A 25,462-nucleotide genomic window follows, 5' to 3' on the forward strand; every position below is an offset into this window, starting at 1 on the left:
GTGCCCGGCTGTTTTCCATTTCCCGGCCCGTCTTCTTGAGTACTTTGCGCCTGCATCTGGGGAGAGGGGCTAGAAAGGGGTCAGGGGGAGCGTCGGGAGGAGAAGAAGGAAGCGAGGCCCGGAGGAGGAGGAGGATCGGCGGACAGCAGGGAGGAGACCCCACGCCACCCTCTCTGGTCATCTCCCCTCCCGCCCCGCCCCTGCGCACACTCCCTCGCCGGCGAGCTACTTTCGGACGAGGAAAGTGCGGGCGGCTCTGGGTGACAGCGCCGCGGGGCGAGTCCCGGGGAAGCCGCGCGTCTGCTCTCGTCTGGTCCGCCGCGCTCCCAGCCAGGGGGACAGCCCGGACCGAGGATGGCTTCGACCACAACCTGCACCAGGTTCACGGACGAGTATCAGCTTTTCGAGGAGCTCGGAAAGTAAGCGCCTTTTCCGGGCACTCGCACGTCCCCTTTCCAGCAGAGGGCGGGTCGCGTTCCCCCCGACCCCCGGCCTCCCTCGAGCGGGGCGAGGGAGTTGGGGAGACGGGAGGAGAGGGAGGAGGGCCCCCGGTGTGTCGGCTCGGAGGAAGGTGTTAGTAAGAGGAGGGGACGACGAAGGGGAAAGATCTTCCACCCCGGCCGTGGCCCCTTCTGATAAGCCTTAGCCCACCTTCTGCCGCTCCCCCACCCTCCTGCACTGGAGACTTAGTGGATTTACGATCCCTGCAGTTGTAGCTGTCATCCTGAGAAGTGTGCGAGCGCGCGCGCGCGTGCGCGTGTGTGTATGGAGAGAAAACAAGAACCCATGTAAAATGCAACATAGATCACGTTTTCTGTAAATAGAGATGCCGCCGGGTTCGCCGGCGAGTCAGCCATACGACCCACGTTCAGATGAGAACTCACTGCCCCAGACGGTGCCATATTTATTGATGCCGAAAGTTCAACTTGGCGTGGAGTCTGTTTCGCATCCAGTAGTTGTTCTGTCCAGGAAAAGAGCCTCCCAAAGGAACTCGACCCCCTGTCCCATAGCCACTATTATTCCTTGCACTAGGTTACTCGCTTATCATCATCCTTCCTAGGATTTACGGGAACATCTTCGAGTTCTCTGGGAGGATTTATTTACACAGGCAGTGGGAAAGCCCTCTGGAGACCGGGAGAGTGCTTCCCAGGGGTAACCTCACGTTGTATGTTGTTTAAAAACGACTTTCTACACCTGACCGACAGGACTACTTGGCAATGTTAAGGAAGGAGACAGGAGACCTACTGAGAACCTGTGCGAAGGAACCTAGGGGCCGAGCCGTGAACGTTAATTTATGTAGCATCAAACCCAACCCCAGTTCCTCTATCGCTAATGTAGAACATTACTTAAGAGGTGCATTTATGTGTATGTTGTTCCTTTCTACAGTTGAATTAAAGGACGTGTAAATATCTTTTAAATGTAATGAAGATCATATCCTTATATATTTATGTTGTCTGCTGTTAAAACATGGAGAATATGTCGGAAGAGCAGCTTAATTCAAATCTCTCCCCTCCCCCAGCCCAAAACAGGGCAGAGAGAAATCACCACAGCAGGATTTGTTAAACCACACACAAATGTTCCTAAGATTTATTTTAATGAAAACAATCGCCATATTTACTTACTTGGAGCCACATTAATTTTTTTTCCTATCAAAATAAATAGGCAGCAGATTTTTGCTGCTCCTCTTCAGCTCTTTGCAGGATTTTTTTCTCAGAGCATTTGGTGCTGTGTGAGTGTGAATTGTAAAATGTTTTCAAATTTCGTGTGCAAACAAGAGTCATCATAATTGGCAGTTCCTTTCATTTTGTTGATTAATAATGTGTGCTCCCAGTTAAGTAAAATTTATTTTTGTTCTTCAACGTTAAAGAAGGTCTGAGTTTCCAGGAAGAATTGTTCATTTTCTCGATATTACTATATGGTGCACTGATATTTGACAATTCACTAAATTCAGTAAAAATACTCAGATGTAAGTTTTTAATAGACTATCAAGCTGATTATATTGATGACCTGCTAATTATTGGTTTTCAGGGGGGCATTCTCAGTGGTGAGAAGATGTATGAAAATCCCTACTGGACAAGAATATGCTGCCAAAATTATCAACACCAAAAAGCTTTCTGCTAGGGGTGGGTATTTTCAACCACATATATGTTGATTGTGCATTTGTCATGTTGGTTGTTGGTTCTGTTGTATGTTGCTTGTGTTCTATGTAAATAAGTCATTTAGTTATAATTGTAGCTGTAGCTATCATATTACGTTTTGAGATTCTTTCTTTCCTGAGTGCTTCTTGGTTTGTGCAGTTTAAAAATGTGAACAAAGAGAAGTGTTACTTGATAAATTGTTATTAAAATCTTATCTTTTCTGTGGGTGATAGCATAACTAACTATATTTTAAAGCAAATAAACGTCAATAAGTGCAATTTGCCTTTAGCTCCACTGTGAAATAACTTTCAGAAAAACCCTGGAATGGAAGAATGTAAGTCTCACAACTGTCATTATTCCCTTTTGCTTTTGAGAGGAAAAATAGGTCATAACTCAGTTAAATCATATATTTCAGTTGTAGTTACACTTGAACTTAATTCATTAAGGTATATTTAACAGTAATGGCTTTGGGAGGAACATTTTATGGTTGCCATATTCCAGGAAATTCAGCTTGATTTTGATGTTTCTGAGTGCGGTTTAGACCTTTACTTGATCATCGGCAGTAAGACTTCTCACTCATGTAATGTATTTTACACATGCTTTATAACTGCAAAGATAATTCATACTCATAAAATAGCTGTTGACATAAGCAGAAAACTTGGAGGGGTCTCATTGCATTCTTTTTATTTTGTTGAACTCATGCAAAAGTACTTATACTGAAAGGTTAGGCATTCGAATTATTGTGAGCATGTGTCTAAGGTATTGATATTTTCATGGGAATTATGGTTTGATGAAATTAAAATGAAGAAAATGCCATAGTGTAAGCCCCTTTCAGTGACCTGATTTAAGTAATGAGAAAAGAAATCCCATCAGGGTTGCTTTTCCTTCTTTAATTTGTCTTCTAAAAAGTGTTGCTTCCTAGTATCTGGTATCATTGTGTCTGGTCTCAGCCATGATTTTTTTTTTTCTCCTCTTTGTTGCAGATTCTGCTTTTAATGTGTACTGTAGGTTGACATTTCAGTTTATTCATTTAAGTGAAAGTTTGTGTTTCTTTCACCTGATTTTAATGAGTCTGAGGACCATCTTATGTGTAAAAGTAACCAGCACCACAGACTCAGGACAGGAGGACTAATGGGAGACATGTTATGCTCAATTATGTTCTCTTTTTCCACTTCTCTCTACTCCACAGGAAGATTTTTAATGGTGAAAAGGAGTTGCTATTGTACATGACAGTTTAGTGTAGAAAAGAAAAATGCAAAAATGTAGTCAGATTCTTTCAGTGCTTATATAATTCCTTCCTGTATGCTTGGTACTTTTGGCAAGAGTGGGGGTATCAGTTCTTTTAAAGGTGTTACAACACCTATCCCCTATCTTTCTGTGGCTTTAAAATTTTCTCTTAAATGTCTTGTGTTTCATTTTTACTAATTTCTTAATTAGAATCATCCTTTTTCATCCACCACCTTTCATACTGGCTACACAAGGACGGTAAACACCCTGTCTCTGCTCACATACGTTTTCATTTTACTTTTGCTTCAAACGTATGAAGATAAGTCTTCTCTAGGCTGCTGAAACTCCTTGCTGCTTTTCTGCTGATGTTCCTCACTTGTTCAAACTCTGCTTTCAAGAACAATGAACCCCAAAGCTACCTTGCTACTTCTGGATTTCATGATCTTAATTGTTCCAGTTATGTTTAGGGAAAGTAGTTAGGGCTGAAATGCTTGCTTCATGTTCTCCCTTTGCAATTGTCTTGTGATTTTGAGCACGTTTCTTAACCTGCTGAAGAATGAGGTGAAGAAGGTGACTGGAACTAGATGCCCTGGATTTAAGTTATGATTCCTCTACCTGTGATTTGTGTGATCTTGTGCAGTTTACATACTTTCCATGAGCCTCACTTTTCTCATCCGTAAAATTGAGTAATAACTCTTTTATAGGGTTTTTTGACAATTAAGTGACTTAAGATGCATTCCATGAATATTAGCTGCTATTATCTCATTGAGTTGTTGTAAAGATTAGATTAAATTGTGACAATTTAAATTATAAATCTAGTTGGCAGCCTTGATTTAGCTGTGAGAACCCAATTTGAATCTTGGCTCTATCACTAGTGTACTCAGTATGTAGATTTGGTTCTGTCACATAACTTTTTGACCTCAGGTTGTTCTTCAGTAAAGTGGGGGAAGAAAATCCCCCTATGATGTCATGGGTTGTTTTGAGGATTCAGTGAATTTTATGAGAATCACTTCTAAAATGCAAAATGCTGTGTCAATTTTACTTGTTACTGTTCTCCTATAAGATATTGTTGTACTTTTCCTTCAAAATGTTCAATTTATTTTGTATTGTCATGCTGATTAGAGTGGTTTATAGAATATTTGTACCTATGCATGTATACATTTGTTAAACCTCTACTCAAGCTATAAAGTGTTAATGGAAAAAACACTATGCTTTCATTCTTTTACTATAACATTCTACCCCATCGAGGATGTTAGGAGGGGCTCAGTACAGAGTGACTAGAATCACATTTGGCTGTTAGGTGGTTTGTAAAGGAGCTGGATACCTAGTTCACTCGTAAGAATAAGCAAATACAGGATGTAAAGAAGTCTATAAGGTTGTATACTAAGAGCTCGTGGTTAAAAATATAAATTCTCCTTTCAGAGCACTCCCCAGATTATGATTTTAAGAAATTTCTTTTGCAGAAAAAAATTTAAGTAATTAAAGGGAGATGTAGAATAAAATACAAAATTACATTTTCACCCCAAGGTAATGAAAGTTTTTTTTTTTTTTGGTTGCACATGGCAGATTTTGTGAAACATGTAAACTTTTTATACAAATTTTTGTTTGTATTTGAAATGCCGTGCCTTTTGTAAATCCCAGTTTTACACCTATTTGGTTCAAAGACCAAGCAGGTCTTCCAACTCCATGTTCCTTAAGTATAACATTACAGCTGAAAAAGAAAGGCCATTGTCTGTACATCAAAGACCATTAGAGAATTGCCAAAAATTTGGCTACATTCCTGGACAAATTTGCACCTCCAACTATACTGTCACCTATGCATTTTTCTGTGCCTCGAACTTAGTGGATTTCGAGCAAACAGTTTCAGTCACGTTACCTCCCAGCTGTTAGTCACATACATCGTGTTTGGGAGACTCAGTGTTGAAGAATTTCTTTCCTTTTGCGTTAACACATTCAAAGAGCATTCATTATACAGTGGATCAGATAGAGAGGTATATTCCAATATAGTTAACTTGTTTTTAAAAGAAAAAATAGTGTAGATATGTTTCAAGCATCTGATATTTTATATGTAACTTCTATTCTCTAAACTTTTTTTTGTTAGCTTGCTAACATTTACTAAGAAGACATGCTTAGTAAATAGTGGGTAGTGATAATATAATTTTCTCATATTATTAGGATGAGCATTAGAAATTATCATTTTGATCAATTAGGTTAGTAGTTAACAAATGCTAATTTGCCTTGCTGTTTTGATTTTTTTGTCTGTGTTGATGTTCTTATAACTAAGTTATTATCAGTTTATGAAAAGTCCATAAAGGACTGTGATTGCAGTTCAGAATCCAATGGGTTGAAGCTTCTGACGGTTAGATGTTTTTAGAAATTGTACTTGTGATTTTCTCATTTTAAAACTTGTGGTAAACGATTTTTTATGGCACTACTGATTTCTTGCTGTTCATCTCCTGATGAATTTTTTGACCTTTGGAAACCATTTCTTATTATATAGTCTGTGATACACCGTGTTGTTTTGTAAAATATTAAAAAGTATAGTAGAAACTTGAAATAATGTTATTAAAAGTATATTTTACCTCTATTGTTGAAGTTAAAAAGGGGTTTCATTTTATATTTCTGTAAAATTTCAGATACAATGCAAGTGGATAATTTTAATCTTTGCTGGTTTTGTTAATTCCTAGATTGATATTAGTAGAACATGAATCAGGATTTTATGAACTGTTTAACCATGTACACAAAATTAGTCTCAGCTGTGAAATCTGAATTCTGCATTTATGTTCCTAAGTAAGGATATCAACTCAATATAAAAATTAAAATATAGTAATTACTTTAAGTTTTTTCCATCATGAATTATCATAAAGCACAAAATAGGATTTTCTTGGATGTTTAACTTTTGTTAACTAGAATCTTAACTTGTAAGTCTTTTCCTTAGGCTGATACAGAGGCAGGCCAACTCCTAGTGTCTCTAGGGTTGGCTTGGTATTTCTTTTTTTCTTTTTTTTAAGATATCTGACCCTTCTCATCATAAATTATTGACAGTTAATTGCCAATTAGTTAATTGGTGGTTTACATGGAAAGCTGTGTTAAAGCTTTTAAGTTATAATAGTATCATTTAGTGAGCTGTACTGTGATATATTAAATGGAGTCTTAGCAAAATATTTTTACTCTGAAATATACCTTTATATTTTATATAATATCTTTACAGATTACTAAGCACCTTCACAAAGATGACCTCATTTTATGTTTTTATTTGATAAATATTTAATGATTAAAATGGGCAGAATGTTAGGAATAATAAGGCCATCTACACAAATAGACATCATAGAAAACATAAGTGGTGTTTTAAGTCTAGCGTGAATAAAGTGCTGTGCAATTTCCAAGGAGGGAAAGATTGTTTCTGCCAAGGGAGATGAAGGAAGGCTTTTATATAATATAAATTTAAATATTTAAAACCATAATGCATTCGGGTTCAAGTACCAAAGTCCAAATAAACAATTTGGAGAGTGTTCAAAATGGTTTAGATATCTTATTATAATGAAAGTTATTTTATTCATATGGTACTTTTGTTAAAACTATCAGTAAAAAGTTATTTTTGTTGTAGGAAATTTTTTAGGTTATAACTGGTTATGATTCCAGTTAAAGTAGGTATCTCTATACTTCTTAAGGTGAACTTGTAGACCTTTCATTTGCTATGGCGTCTTTCTTTAGGATAAGGAAACTGATAGGTTTGGAGGAGGGAGAGCACAGCTCTGTTGTTTGGTTTTGATTTTGAAATCAACTATTGTTGTTTATGGGGCTTCCCAGGTGGCGCTAGTGGTAGAAAACCCACCTCCTAACGCAGGAAACATAAGAGAAGTGGGTTTGATCCCTGGGTCCTGGAAGATCCCCTCCAGTATGTTGCATAGCAACCCACTCCAGTATTCTTGCCTGGAGAATCCCATGGACAGAGGAGCCTGGCGGGCTACCGTCCATAGGATTGCAAAGAGTCAGACATGACTGAAGCAACTTAGCACGCATTGTTATTTATACACAATCACAGAACATTGATTTTTTTTCTTTTTTTAGTTAGGTGAACCCCTTTTCTAATACTGTCTCAGGTTAACAACATATGAGATTGCTTGTTACTACCAAAATCAATAACAGTAATAGCCATTATTTAAAGAACACCTTCTCAGCGACATGTATATATTTACAAGACATTTTATTTAATCCACACTGCAGCCTTTAGAGAGGCAATATTATCTCCATTTATAAATAGTTACTAAGAGTTACTCTAACTAAATGGCAGAGTCAAGAATTTCAGCCCAGTTTTCTGTCTCTAAAGCCTGAATCTTGCCATTACACATACTGTTCATTTCTGTTACAGAAAACTTAACCTTGCTGTATTGATCTGTATGTACTTGACTCATCTCCCCACTAACTTCAGGTTCCTTTATAAAAAGGACAGTGTCTTATACATTTTATATTTCCAGTGCAATGTATGGAATTGACTGTTCGTGTTTCCAACTTGTGAGAGAAGATAGTGTTTTAATTGCTGCAGGAACATAAGATCAAATTGAAGTTTCAAAAGGCATCCCCATGCTAATTTGGGAAAGGAAAACAATGTAGTGAAAAATCTTATTAAAATGGTAGAAAGCGATTATAGAAGAATGAGATATTTTGGTGAACTTAATATATTAACTGTGAAGAAGGCTGATCACTGAAGAATTGATGCTTTGAACTGTGGTGCTGGAGAAGACTCTTGAGAGTCCCTTGGACTGCAAGGAGATCCAACCAGTCCATTCTAAAGGCGATCAATCCTGGGTGTTCATTGAAAGGACTGATGCTAAAGCTGACACTCCAATACTTTGGCCACCTCATGCAACGAGTTGACTCACTGGAAAAGACTCTGATGCTGGGAAGGATTGTGGGCAGGAGGAGAAGGGGACAACAGAGAATGAGATGGCTGGATGGCATCACCGACTCAATGGACATGAGTTTGAGTGAACTCTGGGAGTTGGTGATGGACAGGGAGGCCTGGCGTGCTGTGATTCATGGGGTCGCAAAAGTCAGACACGACTGAGTGACCGAACTGAACTGAACTGAATATATTAACTGATTAAAAATATCTTAATATACAGTGAGTTCCTAGGATTACTTCTAAATGATTTACTTGTTGCTCATAAAAAGGACTCAGCCCTTAACCAAAGCCCAGAGAAACCTGCTCATAAAGGCATTCTCCTTCTCTGGCTCATTTCATTTGATCAGTGAAGAATGGAAGACAGATGTTTCTTGCGTTGTTTCTTCTTGGACAGCACCAATATGTGTGTCAATTCGCACAGAAGTGTAGCAAATGAAAGAAAAATACAAAACTGTTAAATTTTTTATTGTTGGAAAAATAACTCTTAGGTATAGCAAGTAGTGTGTGCTAAGTTGCTTTAGTCATGTTCAACTCTTCGCGACCCCATGGATTATAGCCTGATAGGCAAGATGGGCACAATAAAGGACAGAAATGGTAGGAACCTAACAGAGACAGAAGATATTTAAAAGAGGTGTCAAGAATACATAGAAGAACCATACAAAAAGTATCATCATAACCCAGATACCGCAATGGTGTGATCACCCATCTAGAGCCAGACATCCTGGAATGCGAAGTCAAGTGGGCCTTAGGAAGCGTCACTACAAAACTAATGGAGGTGATGGAATTCCAGTTGAGCTATTTCAAATCCTCAAAGATGATGCTGTGAAAATGCTGCACTCAATATGCCAGGAAATATGGAAAATTCAGCAGTGGCCACAGGATTGGAAAAGGTGAGTTGTCATTTCCAATCACAAAGAAGGGCAATGCCAAAGAATGTTCAAACTACTACACAGTTGCACTCATCTCACACACTAGCAAAGTAATGCTCAAAATTCTTCAAACCAGGCTTCCAACAATATGTGAACCATGAACTTCCAGATGTTAAAGTTGGATTTAGAAAAGGTAGAGGAACCAGAGATCAAATTGCCAACATCTGTTGGATCATCAAAAAAGAGAGTTCCAGAAAAACATCTACTTCTGTTTTATTCACTACGCCAAAGCCTTTGACTGTGTGGATCACGAAAAACTGTGGAAAGTTCTTAAAGAGAATACCAGACCACCTTTCCTGCCTCCTGAGAAATCTGTCTGCAGGTCAAGAAGCAACAGTTAGAACTGAACATGGAACAACAGCCTGGTTCCAGATCGGGAAAGGAGTACATCAAGACTGTATATTGTCACGCTGCTTATTTAACTTAAATGCAGAGTACATCATGAGAAATGCTGGGCTGGATGAAACACAAGCTGGAATTAAGATTGCTGGGAGAAATATCAATAACCTCAGATACGCAGATGACACCACCCTTATGGCAGAAAATGAAGAAGAACTAAAGAGCCCGTTGATTAATGTGAAAGAGGAGAGTGAAAAAGTTGGCTTAAAACTCAACATTCAGAAAACTAAGATCACGGCATCTGGTTCCATCACTTCATGGCAAATAGATGGGGCAACAATGGAAACAGTTTATTTTGGGGGGCTCCAAAATTGCTGCAGATAGTGACTGCATCCATGAAATTAAAAGATGCTTACTCCTTGGGAGAAAAATTATGACCAACCTAGACAGCAGATTAAAAAGCAGGGACATTACTTTGCCAACCAAGGTCCGTCTAGTCAAGGCTATGGCTTTTCCAGTAGTCCTGTCCATACAGGTGAGTCCATACTGTGAGAGCTGGACTGTAAAGAAAGCTGAGCATTGAAGAATTGATGCTTTTGAACTGTGGTGTTGGAGAAGACTCTTGAGAGTCCCTTGGACTGCAAGAAGATCCAACCAGTCCATTCTAAAGGAGATCAGTCCTGGGTGTTCATTGGAAGGACTGATGCTAAAACTGAAAGTTCAATACTTAGGCTACCTATTGTGAAGAACTGACTCATTGGAAAGACCCTGATGCTGGGAAAGATTGAAGGCAGGAGAAGGGGATGACAGAGGATGAGATGGTTGGATGGCATCACTAACTCGATGGATATGAGTTTGAGCAAGCTCTGGGAGTTGGTGATGGACTGGGAATCCTGGTGTGCTGAAGTCCACGGGGTCACAAAGAGTCGGACACGACTGAGCGACTGAACTGAACTGAGGCTTCTCTGTCTATGGGATTCTCCAGGCAAGAATACTGGAGTGGGTTGCCATTCCCTTCTCCAGAGGATCTTCCCAACCTAGGGATCGAACCCACAAATAGTATAAAGGTATGAAGGAAATGGAACCAACTCCAATATTCTTGCCTGAGAAATCCCATGGACAAAGGAGCCTGAATCTGATATGATTGATAAATATAGTGCCCGTAGCTTTTAAGGGCTCTACTAGAGGTATTCACAGGGCCTTCCATGTATAATAGATACGGGTTGGAGGTGACTGGTATCATAGATTTCCTGAAGAGATTTATGGGTGAGATTGTGTTTGGAATGGTAAGTGAACCTGACAGAAAAGGGAGAAATGGTTGGCCAGGCAGAGTAAAGCAGCCTGTTCAAAGGAAGAGAGAAAAGTCCTGATCTACCCTGCAGATGCAGTGAGGACACCTGATACTGCTGAAATCCTCTCTCCTTTAAGACCCAGTTCAGGCGTTGCCTCCTCTGTGAAGCTGTCTCTGACTTCTCCACACCTCCTTTGCGTCTATAGACAGATATGATTATTTTTCTTATCCTCTGAATAGCTTTTTCATGTTTCTTTAGGAGCTTGTCACACATCTCTCCTTATGTTGTGGTTATTTATGTTGTAACTTTCAAGCATTTTGTGGACATTTTAAAACTTATCTTTGGGTCTGTGCCTTGCACAGTAATTACAGTATTGAATATACTTGTAAATGTTTGTTGAATAAATGGACAACTGAATGGGTAAAACCTAAGATTCTGTCTCTTGAAATAGACCTATGATTAACAAAGACTGTGACATATGAAATAAATGAAAATTGACCTGAGTTCATGTCACGTGGCATTCATAAACTGAATGAATGAATTCCCAGTTATTCACAATTTTCTAATTATTCCATTAGTTTTCAGATGACAGATTATCCTTTGTTGGAGTTTTGTATAATTCTGTAAATTTTGGGGCAACTATGTACAAATTCTTGCTGCATTTTCTTTTTTTTAAACCGTGTGAAGTGATTCAATAATACGGGGTAACATTTTCATTGTGTTTCCATCAGTACCACTTCAGTAATGCCAGATTCATGTCATTATTACATTTTAAAAAATGGGTTTAAAATTTTTTGATTTGTTCTCCAAAGGTAGTTACTTTTTCATTTATCTTTTAACAGAGCTCACTTTAAAAAGCATTTTGGTAATATTTTATGAATTTTGGATATGTGAATCATGGATATTATTTGCTTAGAGTGATTATTGGATATTTTAATGAAGGCAGTTAGAGGCCGCAGTGTCTGTCAGTTCTGAAACTTGGTAAAAGGAATGGGAAGTGTACTTGTTTCAATATTAGAAAAGGGAACACATCTTAAACCATGTATTTGTGTTTCTTCTTCAGGGAACTTTTTCCTTTGTGATATGTAATAGGCAATTGGGAATTTCACAATTCTACAACTTTATAATTTTGTTATATATTTTAGAAAATATGTTCTTTTCATGAAAGCATTTTGATCATATTTTTAAATGACAGTTTAAAGGTCAGGTGTGGCAGAAGTGATTTGTGAAATTCATTCTGGCCATTTTGTAGAAACTATTTATGATGAATTTTTTATTTCAATAAAGCAAATTGTATACGCTTTTATAGAAAAGATTTATATATATAAAGATTGTGAAGATTATATTTGTTGCAGAGAGACTTGTACACTTTGGATAAACCTCTAAAATCCAGTTTTTATTATTTGTTACTGATTTAGATAAAAATATTTTAAAATATTATAAAAATGTTACTGAATTGGGGAAATACAGAAAAACAAAAAGAAGACACATTCAAAGTTAAGTTACCCAAAACATTATTGAAGATTTTGTTTCTTTCTTAATTTGTCAGAATCTGGACTTAAATACACAATTTTTTGTCCTGCCTTTTGACTTAATTTTATGAAGTCTCCCTATGTGACTACAGATCCTTTGAATTACACTTCACTAAGTAAAACATCACAACCAAGATAATCACGATGGCGTGATCACTGACCTAGAGCCAGACATCTTGGAATGTGAAGTCAAGTGGGCCTTAGAAAGCATCACTACAAACAAAGCTAGTGGAGGTGATGGAATTCCAGTTGAGCCATTTCAAATCCTGAAAGATGATACTGTGAAAGTGCTGCACTCAATATGCCAGCAAATTTGGAAAACTCAGCAGTGGCCACAGGACTGGAAAAGGTCAGTCTTCATTCCAATCCCAAAGAAAGGCAATGCCAAAGAATGCTCAAACTACCGCACAATTGCACTCATCTCACATGCTAGTAAAGTCATGCTCAAAATTCTCCAAGTCAGGCTTCAGCAATATGTGAACCGTGAACTCCCAGATGTTCAAGCTGGTTTTAGAAAAGGCAGAGGCACCATAGATCAAATTGCCAACATCCGCTGGATCATGGAGAAAACAAGAGAGTTCCAGAAAAACATCTATTTCTTCTTCATTGACTATGCCAAAGCCTTTGACTGTGTGGATCACAATAAACTGTGGAACATTCTGAAAGAGATGGGAATACCAGACCACCTGACCTGCCTCTTGAGAAACCTGTATGCAGGTCAGGAAGCAACAGTTAGAACTGGACATGGAATAACAGACTGGTTCCAAATAGAAAAAGGAGTACGTCAAGGCTGTATATTGTCACCCTGCTTATTTAACTTCTATGCAGAGTACATCATGAGGAACGCTGGGCTGGAAGAAGCACAAGCTGGAATCAAGATTGCTGGGAGAAATATCAATAACCTCAGATATGCAGATGACACCACCCTTATGGCAGAAAGTGAAGAGGAACTCAAAAGCCTCTTGATGAAAGTGAAAGAGGAGAGTGAAAAAATTGGCTTAAAGCTCAACATTCAGAAAACAAAGATCATGGCATCTGGTCCCATCACTTCCTGGGAAATAGATGGAAACAATGGAAACAGTGTCAGACTTTATTTTTTTGGGCTCCAGAATCACTGCGGATGCTGATTGCAGCCAGGAAATTAAAAGACGCTTATTCCTTGGAAGGAAAGTTATGACCAACCTAGATAGTATATTGAAAAGCAGAAACATTATTTTGGCAGCCAAGGTCTGTCTAGTCAAGGCTATGGTTTTTCCCATGGTCATGTATGGATGTGAGAGTTGGACTGTGAAGAAGGCTGATCGCCAAAGAATTAATTCTTTGGAACTGTGGTGCTGGAGAAGACTCCTGACAGTCCCTTGGACTGCAAGGATATCCAACCAGTCCATTCTAAAGGAGATCAATCCTGGTGTTCGTTGGAAGGACTGATGCTAAAGCTGAAATTCCAATACTTTGACCACCTTATGCGACGAGTTGACTCACTGGAAAAGACTCTGATGCTGGGAAGGATTGGGGGCGGAGAAGGGGACGACAGAGAATGAGAAGACTGGATGGCATCACCGACTCGATGGACATGAGTTTGAGTGAACTCCGGGAGTTGGTGATGGACAGGGAGGCCTGGCGTGCTGTGATTCATGGGTTTGCAAAGAGTCGGACACGACTGAGCTACTGAACTGAACTGAAGTAAAACATCAATTTAGTATTACTGTTTTCTTTTTATTATTATTCTTTGCTATGATAAATGACAATAGTAAATGTTGTTTTATAAAACTTTTTCATATTTCTAATTCTTCAGGATTATCCATAAAGGAAAACTAATGAGTTAGAGGATTGAATTATCAAAATTCTTGATAAATGTTGCCAGATTGCATTTTCCAAGCGTTGTATGTTTCTGCCAATAATACTTAAGTTTGCTAGTAAAACTAAATTTTTGGCAATGCAATTCTTAATTTCAGTGTGGCAAAAGGACAGTTACCTTCTTCCACACCCCTGCTAGATAAACAAAGATACAAAGATAAAGGTCCTTCATTTCAGGGTAAAATAGATGTGGGGTCAAATACGTTATCAAGGCATGTTGATAAGTGAGACAGTGCAAATATTTACTCATTCTGCGGTGTAAGGAGGTAACTTGTTTGAAGAAAGGGAGAACTTCAGAGGAGGTGATCTTGGAACTGTGAAATGCAAATGACCACTTTTGAGTTTAAAGAGGGATAGAAAAGATACAACACTGAGAAACAAGGAAGTCAGTAAGTGCTAATAAGAAGAGAATTGGGAAGTAGATAAATATTTTTTAACCCTGATTGATCAATTTACTGTTTATAAAGTTTCGTGAGGGCATGCAAACACTGGTGAAAAGAGGTGCGGTTTTTTTCTTTCAGTGAATCATGTAAGTGCAACAAAATCTGTGGGAAGGTATTAAATAAGGTGGGTTTCTGGGATTTTACAGCCCTGAGTCATTAGGTATAAACAGCTGATAAGATTTTCCAGGCAAAGATACTGGAGTGGGTTGCCATTTCCTTCTGCAGGGGATCTTCCCAACCCAGGGATCGAACCTGGGTCTCCTGCTCTGCAAGCAGATTCTTTACCGACTGAGCTACTGCTAACTGCTACGTCGCTTCAGTCGTGTCCGACTTTGTGCGACCCCATAGAGGGCAGCCCACTAGGCCCGCCCCCCCCCGCCCCCGTCCCTGGGATTCTCCATGCAAGAATACTGGAGTGGGTTGCCATTTCCTTCTCCGACTGAGCTACAGGGGAAGCAATTCATTTATTGAATAAATGAATGAATAAATAACTTCTAAAACTATTATCATATCATGGTAAATGAATACATATTTAGAGACCCAGAATTTTTAGCTGTTAGATTTGTGTACATTATATTGTTTCAAGAAAAGCTCAAAATTAGCAGATTAATTCTGATATGATATATAATTCAGCACAAGCTGATGGCTGGAAAAAAGTCATTTATCCCCTTCATTTACATACTGGGAAAAAACTCACATTTATTAAGAAGATAACTTCAAGTGCTTATTAACCTCCCTAGCTATGCTTAACTGTGCAATATTTCCCCCCTATTATTACAGGGAACCTAGCATTTATAAAACGTTTTAATTTGTAAGATCTCTCCAGTTTTAAGTACTATATTACTTGTTTAAGGGGGATACTATTGTTTTACTCAATGTGTGTGTCTCTATGTGTATATATATATATAAATATATACATATATATAATTTAGAGTAGAATTTTTTTGTGTTGACATAGGAACTTTGTCAAGGAGGAAGCCTTCTTTGACTTCAAAAGCAGTGTCTCAAGGTTGGTATAGTCGTTAGAAAGTAGGGTGGGAAAAATCCTATTTCCAGATTATCAGCAGGATTTCATGGTCAAAGTCTACTCCTGTAATCTGAGCAGAGAGCTCCTGATTTCTGGCCAGTTTTCATTCTAGTAGAATTAAAGAAGGAAAAAAGTGTCAGAGTGTATTTGACTCCTGTATAAATAGGATTAAGACCTACTTTGACCAATATTTATGTGCTTTGCACATAATTATGTTTAGGAAAAAATATTTTTTGGATTGACTTTGCCTCCTGATTCTTACGTTATTTATGATCAGGAACAGGGGAAATAAAGATTGTTAACCTTAAGTCTATTTGAAGGAAAATATGCATCTCACCTAGACAGAGAACCAGTTATCGGAGTACTTAGAGCTCTGTGTGCCCTGTCTGGTGCTCAGAGAATATGTAGTCACAGAACATGTTATCTGCCGGTGACACTGTGAAGAGAAAGCACTTCAGGCATGGACAGGACCAGCTAAAGTCTCCCTGAGATTCTTGATCTTTTAAAGTAATAATGACTTTATAAGATGAAATAAGTATGTGTTGACCTTTTACAAACTTTGAGAAACTATTTTAGGTAGGAGACTATTTTAGGTAGAGACTTTATGTTCAATCTAAACCAGCTAAATCCAAATTTAGAGATACCAGGGTTAGAAATATACAGTGAACACACAAAGGGTGAGTTTTAAAAATAGCACTTAGCTTTGAGAGGATAATTTCTCCTCCATCCTGGATGTAAGTGTTCCATTCATACTGTCTGTAGCAAGCTTTGGGGGAGGAAGGGTGGAGGGAAGTGAGAAATGTCTTGAAAAATTCTTGTGGCTCATACCAATGCTTATTTAGCACCTCTCCTGGGATTTCAGACATTCTCTAACAAGGTCCCACAGTACTTCTAGGGTGTGCGTAAGGGACCCTTGGGATTCTTGTGCCTAGTGCTGTGAGACCTGTCCTCCTGAAGGGCATGTCACAGCTGTTTCACACAGCGCATCACATTCCCACCCGGGCTAGGGAGTGGAGGAGCCAGTATACCCAGCTGAAGCAGCAGAGGGATCCAGGGAGCAAGGCGTGAGTTACCTGGACTGGAATTTGGCTAGGTCTCTGGCAACCCACTCTAGTATTCATGCCTGGAAAATCCCATGGACCGAGGATCCTGGTGGGCTACGGTCCATGGGGTCGTGAAGAGTCGGACACGACTGAGCGACTTCACTCACTGAGTCAGTGGGCTTCCCTGATAGCTCAGTTGGTAAAGAATCCGCCTGTAATACAGGAGACCCCAGTTCAATTCCTGGATCAGGAAGATCCCCTGGAGAAGGGATAAGTTACCCACTCCAATATTCTTGGGCTTCCCTTGTGGCTCAGCTGGTAAAGAATCCAGCTGCAATGTGGGAGACCTGGATTCGATCCCTGGGTTGGGAAGATCCCCTGGAGAAGGGAAAGGCTACCCACTCCAGTTTTATGGCCTGGAGAATTCCGTCGCAAAGAATCGGACACGACTGAGAGACACTCATTTTCTGAGTCAATAGCCCTAATTCCTATAAAAATATTCTATCATTAAAACATTTTATATCCGCTTTGGGCTTCCCCGGTAGCTCAATGGTAAAGAATCTTTCTGCAGCACAGGAGATGTAAGTTCGATCCCTGGGTGGGGAAGATCCCCTCAGGAGGAAATGGCAACCCAGTCAAGTATTCTTGCCTGAAGAATCTCATGGACAGAGGAGCCCGTGAGGTTGCAAAGGGTCAGACACAACTGGGAGACTGAGCACATACACATACCCTGCTTTATCCCCTGGAAAGTAAAGTCTGCCTCTTTCCTCTGTATGGCTTTGTATCTTTGGGAGCTTAACACCTGATAATGAGGAATACGATAGCCTATGTATATTATTGGTGAGGAAAGAAAGCAAGGTTAGCATTTTCCCTAAAAGATGTCAGGGGAGAACCATTTGTTATGCCTGTAAAAAAGCAACCTGTAGGTGGCATGAAAATAACAGAATATGCTCAGTTCCCACAAAAAAAAACCTTAGAGCTTGGTTTGGAGAATAGGAGACACACATGATTATAGAAGAGAGGAAGATAAGTAGCAGCAGAATGTAGTATACTCATTGTACCTAGTAGTGACATTTAGTTGTGGAAGCAGGAGAAGTAACGTTGAGGAAGTAGAAGTTAAGATAGATGGATGGAAGAAAGGAAGAAGGATAAAGAACACAGATGCGGAAAGGAATGTAATGCTTGGGCAAAACATAGAGGGTCTGTGGGATATTATGGGAAAAAAGCTTGAAAACATGAAGGTCTCTTATTGCCAAGTTGATAACATCGTCTAATGGACACTTTAAAGAGGGCATCTAAGACATTACTTGGCAGCAGTGAGTAAGCAGGATGGATTAGCATAGAGTATAAGATATTGAAATTCTGAAACCTTAAGATAATAAAGGAAAAGGCTGACTGGGGTTTCAGGTCAAATCGTGGGGAAAATTGTAATTTTCATAAAACAAATTGAGAAATCAAATCACGGACTGATTTTGATGAAGGACGATGATGAATCGACATGTGTTTAAGCTGCGTGTGTGTGCTAAATCACTTCAGTCCGTCCGACTGTGCAACCCTTGGACTGTAGCCTGCCAGGCTCCTCTGTCCATGGGATTCTCCGGCAAGAATATTCGAGTGGGTTTGCCATGCCCTCCTCCAGGGGATCTTCGTGACCCAGGGATCGAACCCGCATCTTTTCAGTCTCCTGCATTGGCAGGTGGGTTCTTTACCACTAGTGCCACCTGTAAGCCCCCAATCTATCTTCAGGTAGAAATACCTAAAGAACCACTGAAAATTGAGGGGTCCTTGAGAAAGAGCCACAGGAAGCAGTGCAGCGTACTCTATAGATTAGGAGCATCTGCTCTGAAATCAGATTGCCAAGGTTCAGGACTTGTCTTTACCACTTCCTAGTTCTTGTGATCTTGGGTGAACTTCCTAACCTTTCCAAACCTTGTTGGGTTTTTTTGTTTGTTTGTTTGTTTGCTTGTTTGTTTTTAATCTGTAATAAACTGCAGTGATCAATTTAGCTGCTGTTTGTGACTTGTCTGCCCAGAGATAACAATAAAAGATGTACTAGTGGAAAAGATCACAAAGGAGAGAAGATAGAAAGGAAAGAGAAGAGAGTAAAGGACCGTGGTTGGGAGAATAGCTTCATTTTAATAGATGAAAGGAGGAAGTAGAATTAGTTTAAAAGAAGTGAAAGGATATGTCAGAAAAGGAAAATGCAGTGCTTTGAACTCTGAGAGAGTTTTTGCAAAGGAGGTGATGGCTAGTCATGTTTGATGTTACAAAGAAATGGAAAGAAATGAAGACTGAGAAAAGGCCTTGGTTTTCCAGATGGCAGAATTTCAGTCGTGTGAAAGAAGCAGTCATGAAGATCAGGCTAGTCTGTTATTCATCTTTACCTCCTTGTAACTGAGCATATTGCATGAAATATGATTGGTATTTAATAAATATTTCCCAAATGGATAAAGAAAAAAAAAGCTATTTCTTTGGACTAAAGAATAAATGGAGATAACATGTAAAATCTGCTGGTTAATAAAACAGGAAGAGAGACACAGACACACATGCCAAGGGGTGATTTCAGGGATTAACCAGGTCAAGGGAATTAACTTTGGTGATAAATAAAACTGAAGCTTATTTGAAGGAAGAGGAAAAAGAATCCCTGGAAAATAATAATGTTAGGAAAGAGGGTAAAATGTATGGGGTGGAGTCCTGGAGGTTGTTGGGTGTGTTGGGGAAAGGACATTCTTCTTTCTCAAGGAGCAAGATGTTGGGAGTGGATAAGACGGCTGCAGTTCAGCTGACAATAGGAGAAATGGAAGCAAGATTGAGAGAACAGATTTGAGATGGCCTTTGGGGGTTGTAGTGAGGGGGTCCCCCCAAAGCAGTGTGCAGTAGATCATTAGCAGCTACAGTGAAAATGGCGTTAAATCTAGCTCCAGACTACCTACGGCTCCACAGTGTCAGGCGACTGAGATGCTGGCACTTTTTAAACATTTAAAGGGGAAGGTTTCTCTTCCTTTTTAAAAAAAAAAACAAAACGCAGTAATTTGTACAGCTAGTAAGAATAGAATAGCTAGAATTTAAATCCAACCCTGAAAGTGTTAAGTCACTCAGTCATGTCTGACTCTTTGTGACCGCATGGACTGTAGCCCACCAGGCTCCTCTGTCCATGGGATTCTCCAGGCAAGAATACTGGAGTGGGTAACCATTCCCTTCTTCAGGGGATCTTCCAGAAGCATGGATCAAACCCAGGTCTCTCAAATCGCAAATTGTTTAACATCTGAGCCACTAGAGAACCCTAGGTAAAGCAAAAGCCCTTGTCATTCTATTCTGTTCTTTCTCAGGTGTATCTGGCAGGACAGAGGAGGTGTGGAGGAAGTCAGAAAGCAGAAAATTGGGAAGAAAATTTTATTCTACAGGAATGACAGCCAGAATTATACCATTTTGGAATGTTTGGTAGCAGATTTCTTTTCCTAACTGAAAGGGAAGACTGGGGAATCCTCAGTTCACAATCTTAAAACAGCTATTTCCCTTATTTCTATCAGTTTTATTCAATTTCTCTACATAAACAAAACACTCTGCAGGCAGCTTTTAATGTTTGAATTGTATATCATTTCATCAGTAGGAAACCGCTGCTTATGGAAAAAAATTATTATAGATCAGGAATATGAAATAGTGTGAAGACATAAGCTAGTTTGCCAGCAAAAGATCTTTGCCAACAAAGGTCCATCTACTTAAGGCTGTGGTTTTTCTAGTAGTCATGTATGGATGTGAGAGTTGGACTATAAAGAAAGCTGAGCTCCAAAGAATTGATGCTTTTGAACTGTGGTGTTGGAGAAGACTCTTGAGAGTCCTTTGGACTAATAGAAGATCCAACCAGTCCATCCTAAAGGAAATTAGTCCTGAATATTCATTGGAAGGACTGATAGTGAAGCTGAAACTCCAATACTTGGCCACTTGATGTGAAGAACTGACTCATTTGAAAAGACCCTGATGCTGGGAAAGGTTGAAGGTGGGAGGAGAAGGGATGATAGAGGATGAGATGGTTGGATGGCATCACTGACTCAATGGACATGAGTTTGAGTAGACTCCGGGAGTTGGTAATGGACAGGGAGGCCTGGCGTGCTGCAGTCCATGGGGTCACAAAGAGTCGGATACAACTGAGCAACTGAACTTCACTGAACTGATAAGCTAGTTCATCCTGGCTGTTTTATTGCCCACCTTTAATAAGGTTTATTATCATGAACACTGGATTTTATGTGCCTTTGCTTACTTTCCTATCTGCATACCTCTGGTTCATTGACTATAATGATAAGGACTTTTGGTTAGATAAGTTGTTTTTTTAATTGGAGGATAATTGTCACATAACATTGTGTTGGTTTTTGCTATACACCAACATGATCAGTCACAGGTATACACTTGTTCCCTCCCTCTTGACCGCCCCCTCCCATCTCCCACCCCCTCCCCATCCAGGTTAGATAAGTTTTCCCTAAAGCATTGACATAGTGAATAATTTTCATAAAAGTTTGTGTCATTTTTCAGTTTTTCTAAGTTCACTACAGAGTCGGGGAACCCAAAGATTGTTGTTCAGGTAGATGTGATCAGAATGTGTTTCTTTTTTCCTTTTTACAGAAAATATTTTCCCACACCTGTATTCATTTCCCTGTTCTTTCTCCCTTTGCTATTACTGTTGATGTTTAGTATCTAATTACCTCTACTTTTCTCTTCCTTTACCACCTGATTTCCCACAAACAACATTGTGTCTTGAGTTCTCACTTCTAAATTCTAGAAGACATCTTTACACCATTCTGGAAATTTGGTATCTTTTATGCTGAATTTTTTGATGCCCTGGATGTTGTTTCTCTAGTTCCCAAGGGGTCTCATGTCTAACTTGACCCCCTTATATCAGTCCTCATTCATTCACTCATTTATTGAACACAAATTTGTTGAGAGGCACAGTTCTAGACTCTAAAAATATAGATGTGAGCAAACTTGGTATGAGAGAGGCTGGAGGAGCCATTTGTATAGAAAAGTGCTGTGCAGTAAATAAAACAGGGCTGTAAGTTAGACAGTGACTTCAAGTGGGGTTAGTTTGGAGAGGCCTCTCTGAGGCTGTTCACGTTTGAGCTGAGACATTAATCGTGAGAAGAAGCAAATGATGAGAAAATATGAGAGAGGGACATTCCAAGTCAAAAGACCAAGGTGACAATGAGCTTGCATAAGAGTAGGAAGAAAGTCATTACATCTAGAGTGTAATTAGCCAGGAGGAGAGAAGTGAACAGTGATCTTTGAGAGACAGGGAGAAGGCATATTGGGTAGAGTCTTTCAGCCAGTATCAAAGAGTTCGAATCTTATTTTAAAACAGTGGTAAGTCAACTTTCCGGAGAAGGCAATGGCAAGCCACTCCAGTACTATTGCCTAGAAAATCCCATGGATGGAGGAGCCTGGTAGGCTGCAGTCCATGGGGTCGCTAAGGGTCAGACATGACTGAGCGACTTCACTTTCACACATTGGAGAAGGAAATGGCAACCCACTCCAGTGTTCTTGCCTGGAGAATCCCAGGGATGGGGGAGCCTAGTGGGCTTCCGTCTATGGGGTCACACAGAGTCGGACACGACTGAAGTGACTTAGCAGCAGCAACTCAACATTCAGAAAACTAAGATCATGGCATCTGGTCCCATCACTTCATGGCAAATAGATGGAGAAACAATGGAAACAGTGAGAGACTTTATTTTGGGGCGCTCTAAAATCACTGCAGATGGTGACTGCAGCCCTGAAATTTAAAAGATGCTTGCTCCTTGGAAGAAAAGCTATGATCAACCTAGACAGCATGTTAAAAAGTAGAGATATTACCTTACCAACAAAGGTCCATCTAGTCAAAGCTATGGTTTTTCCAGTAGTCATGTATGGATGTGAGAGTTGGACTATTAAGAAAGCTGAGCATTGAAGAATTGATGTTTGTGAACTGTGGTGTTGGAGAAGATTCTTGCGAGTCCCTTGAACTGCAAGGAGATCCAACCAGTCCATCCTAAAGGAAATCAGCCCTGAATATTCACTGGAAGGACTGATGCTGAAGCTGAAAGTCCAATACTTTGGCCACCTGATGTGAAGAACTGATTCCTTGGAAAAGACCCTGATGCTGAGAAAGATTGAAGGCAGGAAGAGAAGGCGATGACAGAGGATGAAATGGCTGGTTGGCATCACTGACTTGATGGACGTGAGTTTGAGTAGGCACCGGGAGTTGGTGATGGATAGGGAAGCCTGGCATGCTGCAGTCCGTGGGGTTGCAAAGAGTCAGACACAACTGAGAGACTGAACTGACTGACTCACTGAAGCCATATTGACGATTAGCAGGGAAGTGATATTACTAAATTTTGTCTAAAAAATCTCTCTCTGGTCACTATATGGAAAAAAAAAATTGGATATGTGAGTGAAATAAAAGACTAGTTAGAAGACTCTTGAAGCCTATGAGGGATGGGAAAGTAGCAGTAGATATAGTAGGAAGGATGTATTTTGGAAGGAGAAAATATAGGACTTGTTGATGGCAAGATTATGAAATGAGAAGGAAAGGGGAGAGGCATGGCTACTAATTCTATAGCCAGATCAACTGTCCAGTGATTGTGCTGTTAACTGAGATGGGCAATAGTGGAATAGAATTAGATTGGGGTGGGAAATCGAGAGTTCAGGTTTTTAATGTGTTAAATATAAGATTCCTTATCCCCGAGAAACCTCTTACCTATTAGCAACTTATTCCCCATTCCCACCTCTCTTCTTTCCCCTGCCAACTCCAGCCATTAGTCTACTTTCTGTTTCTATAGATTTATTTATTTTAGGAACTTTATAAATGTATGCGTGCTCAGTTGCTTCAGTTGTGTCCGACTCTTTGCAGCCCCATGGACTGTAACCCAATAGGCTCCTCTGTTCATGGGATTCTCTAGGCAAGCATACTGGAGTGAGTTGCCATGCTCTCTATCCAGGGGATCTTCCCAACCCAGGAATCGAACCTGCGTCTCCTGCATGGCAGACTGATTCTTTACTGCTGAGTGACCGGGGAAGCCCAGTAGACATAGTCATACGTTATGTAGTCTGTTATGACTGGCTTCTTTCATTTCGCATAGTATTTTCAGAGTTCATGTATGTTGTAGCATGTTTTATTGTTGAATAATGTTCTGTTGTATGGTCTACCACAATATGTTTATCCATTCATTAGTTGATGAGTATTTGGGTTGTTTCCACTTTTTGACTTTTAGTATAAATAATACTTCTCTGAACATTTGTGTTTAAGTTTTCTGTGTAAACCTGTGTTTTTACTTATCTTCTGTATGTGCCTAGAAGTGGAAAAAATTATACACACACACAAAATACACATTCAAGGAATAAAAAATAAAGAATTTATGAAAAAGGCAGTTCCCTATGGTATAGTATAGAAATTGATTACTAACCTGATAGTTTTCATTATAAAATATGTACATGTAACACATGAGTAAGAAAATATTGTAACATAGGTATTTTGATGTGTGAAAAAGAAATGGAAGTAGAGTTTCAAAGGAAGAAAGTGAATTATGACTGTCTTTCTTTATGTATGAGGAATAGACATCACACCAAGTAAGACGGTCTTTGTTTTATCATTATTTTAAATTAGTTGTGCCCAGAGTTGAAAGGAACATCTGTTTCATGTCAAAGAAATCATCAGTCCAACCTGTCTATTCCTATATGATCTCCTTACTCATCTCAACTGTTACTAGAAAGAATTTGGCATAGGGATCTTTATTTTCATCATGGATTTTTATTAGAATATTGATGCAAATATGTATTTTTCTCTTGAATGGGAAGTGTGGTAATATTCTTTTACTAGCCCACCCCTTCCTATTCCCCTTTGTAGGAAAGTAGTCTGTTTCTGCCCATTACTTGCCAGGTTGTGGTGAATACCCACAGTCTGTGGACACTGGACAAAATAACTTGCTAGATATTTTTGGGGGGAGCTATCTGGGGAAATGATTGGGGGATTAGGGGCTGCTGAGAAGTAGACTGAAGTTGTCTTTCCCTAAAGTTCCAGATTAACTCTGATTTTCATTGAGAAGTTTCCATTTTCATCTTTTAATTGAAGACTGAATTTAGGATGCACTAAACGCCCAAGAATGTTGCCTTTCTTTCTCATGAAATTTAAGTGATGAATTTCAGTTCTTTTTCGCAGCAATGTATTGATATTTTCTTGATCTGGCAACGTAAGATTAACCCATTTGTGGGTTAGTATCATGTATTGTGCTTCTAAGTGCTAAAAAAGAACTAAGGAACTTTTTTTTTAAAGGATATTCTAATTCAGTTAATATTTGTTTACAACATTAAAAAAAAACCCACTTTGCACTAATGGCAAGACATATGTTGAATGGATTCTGTATTGCCATGTATGTTTATTATTTGATGGATATTTCCAAGAGAATTGATAAGTATTGTTCCCCACAAGACATCTTTACTAAAATGGTTTAATTATTTAATAGTTTTGAAAACTAGGTTGGATGAATAGCCTTTCAGATTTGACTTTTCTCAATAAATTTTTAGTGACCTGAAGAAATTCATATTGGAAAAGCTTGCTTTAATATTTGAAATAGTTAATATCTGCTGATGTTATTTTATTATGTATTTGAGTGTTTTTGTTCAAACCAGGTAGATAGCCAGCTAGATGGACAGGATTCCAAAGGAAGAAATACAGGGATTGAGCAAGGTACCAGATATGTTTGCCAGAA

The 25,462-nt window shown here is 39.2% G+C and overlaps 1 protein-coding gene across 13 annotated transcripts in view; it reads left to right on the plus strand.

The window, feature by feature from the left end:
* The first annotated feature begins 212 nt into the window (after positions 1-212).
* CAMK2D (calcium/calmodulin dependent protein kinase II delta) overlaps positions 213-25,462 on the plus strand; it is a 322,740-nt gene continuing 297,490 nt past the window's right edge. For all 13 annotated transcript variants that reach the window (XM_055435175.2, XM_055435170.2, XM_055435176.2 and 10 more), the window contains exons 1-2: positions 213-419; positions 2,029-2,123. In XM_055435175.2, the coding sequence (XP_055291150.1) occupies positions 355-419; positions 2,029-2,123 (160 nt within the window). In that variant the 5' untranslated portion in view covers positions 213-354. The remainder of the gene's footprint in view (positions 420-2,028; positions 2,124-25,462) is intronic.

This window comes from Moschus berezovskii, chromosome 5, assembly GCF_049115385.1.
Source record: "Moschus berezovskii isolate FMDL1 chromosome 5, NW_MosBer_1.0, whole genome shotgun sequence".
Taxonomy (NCBI): domain Eukaryota; kingdom Metazoa; phylum Chordata; class Mammalia; order Artiodactyla; family Moschidae; genus Moschus; species Moschus berezovskii.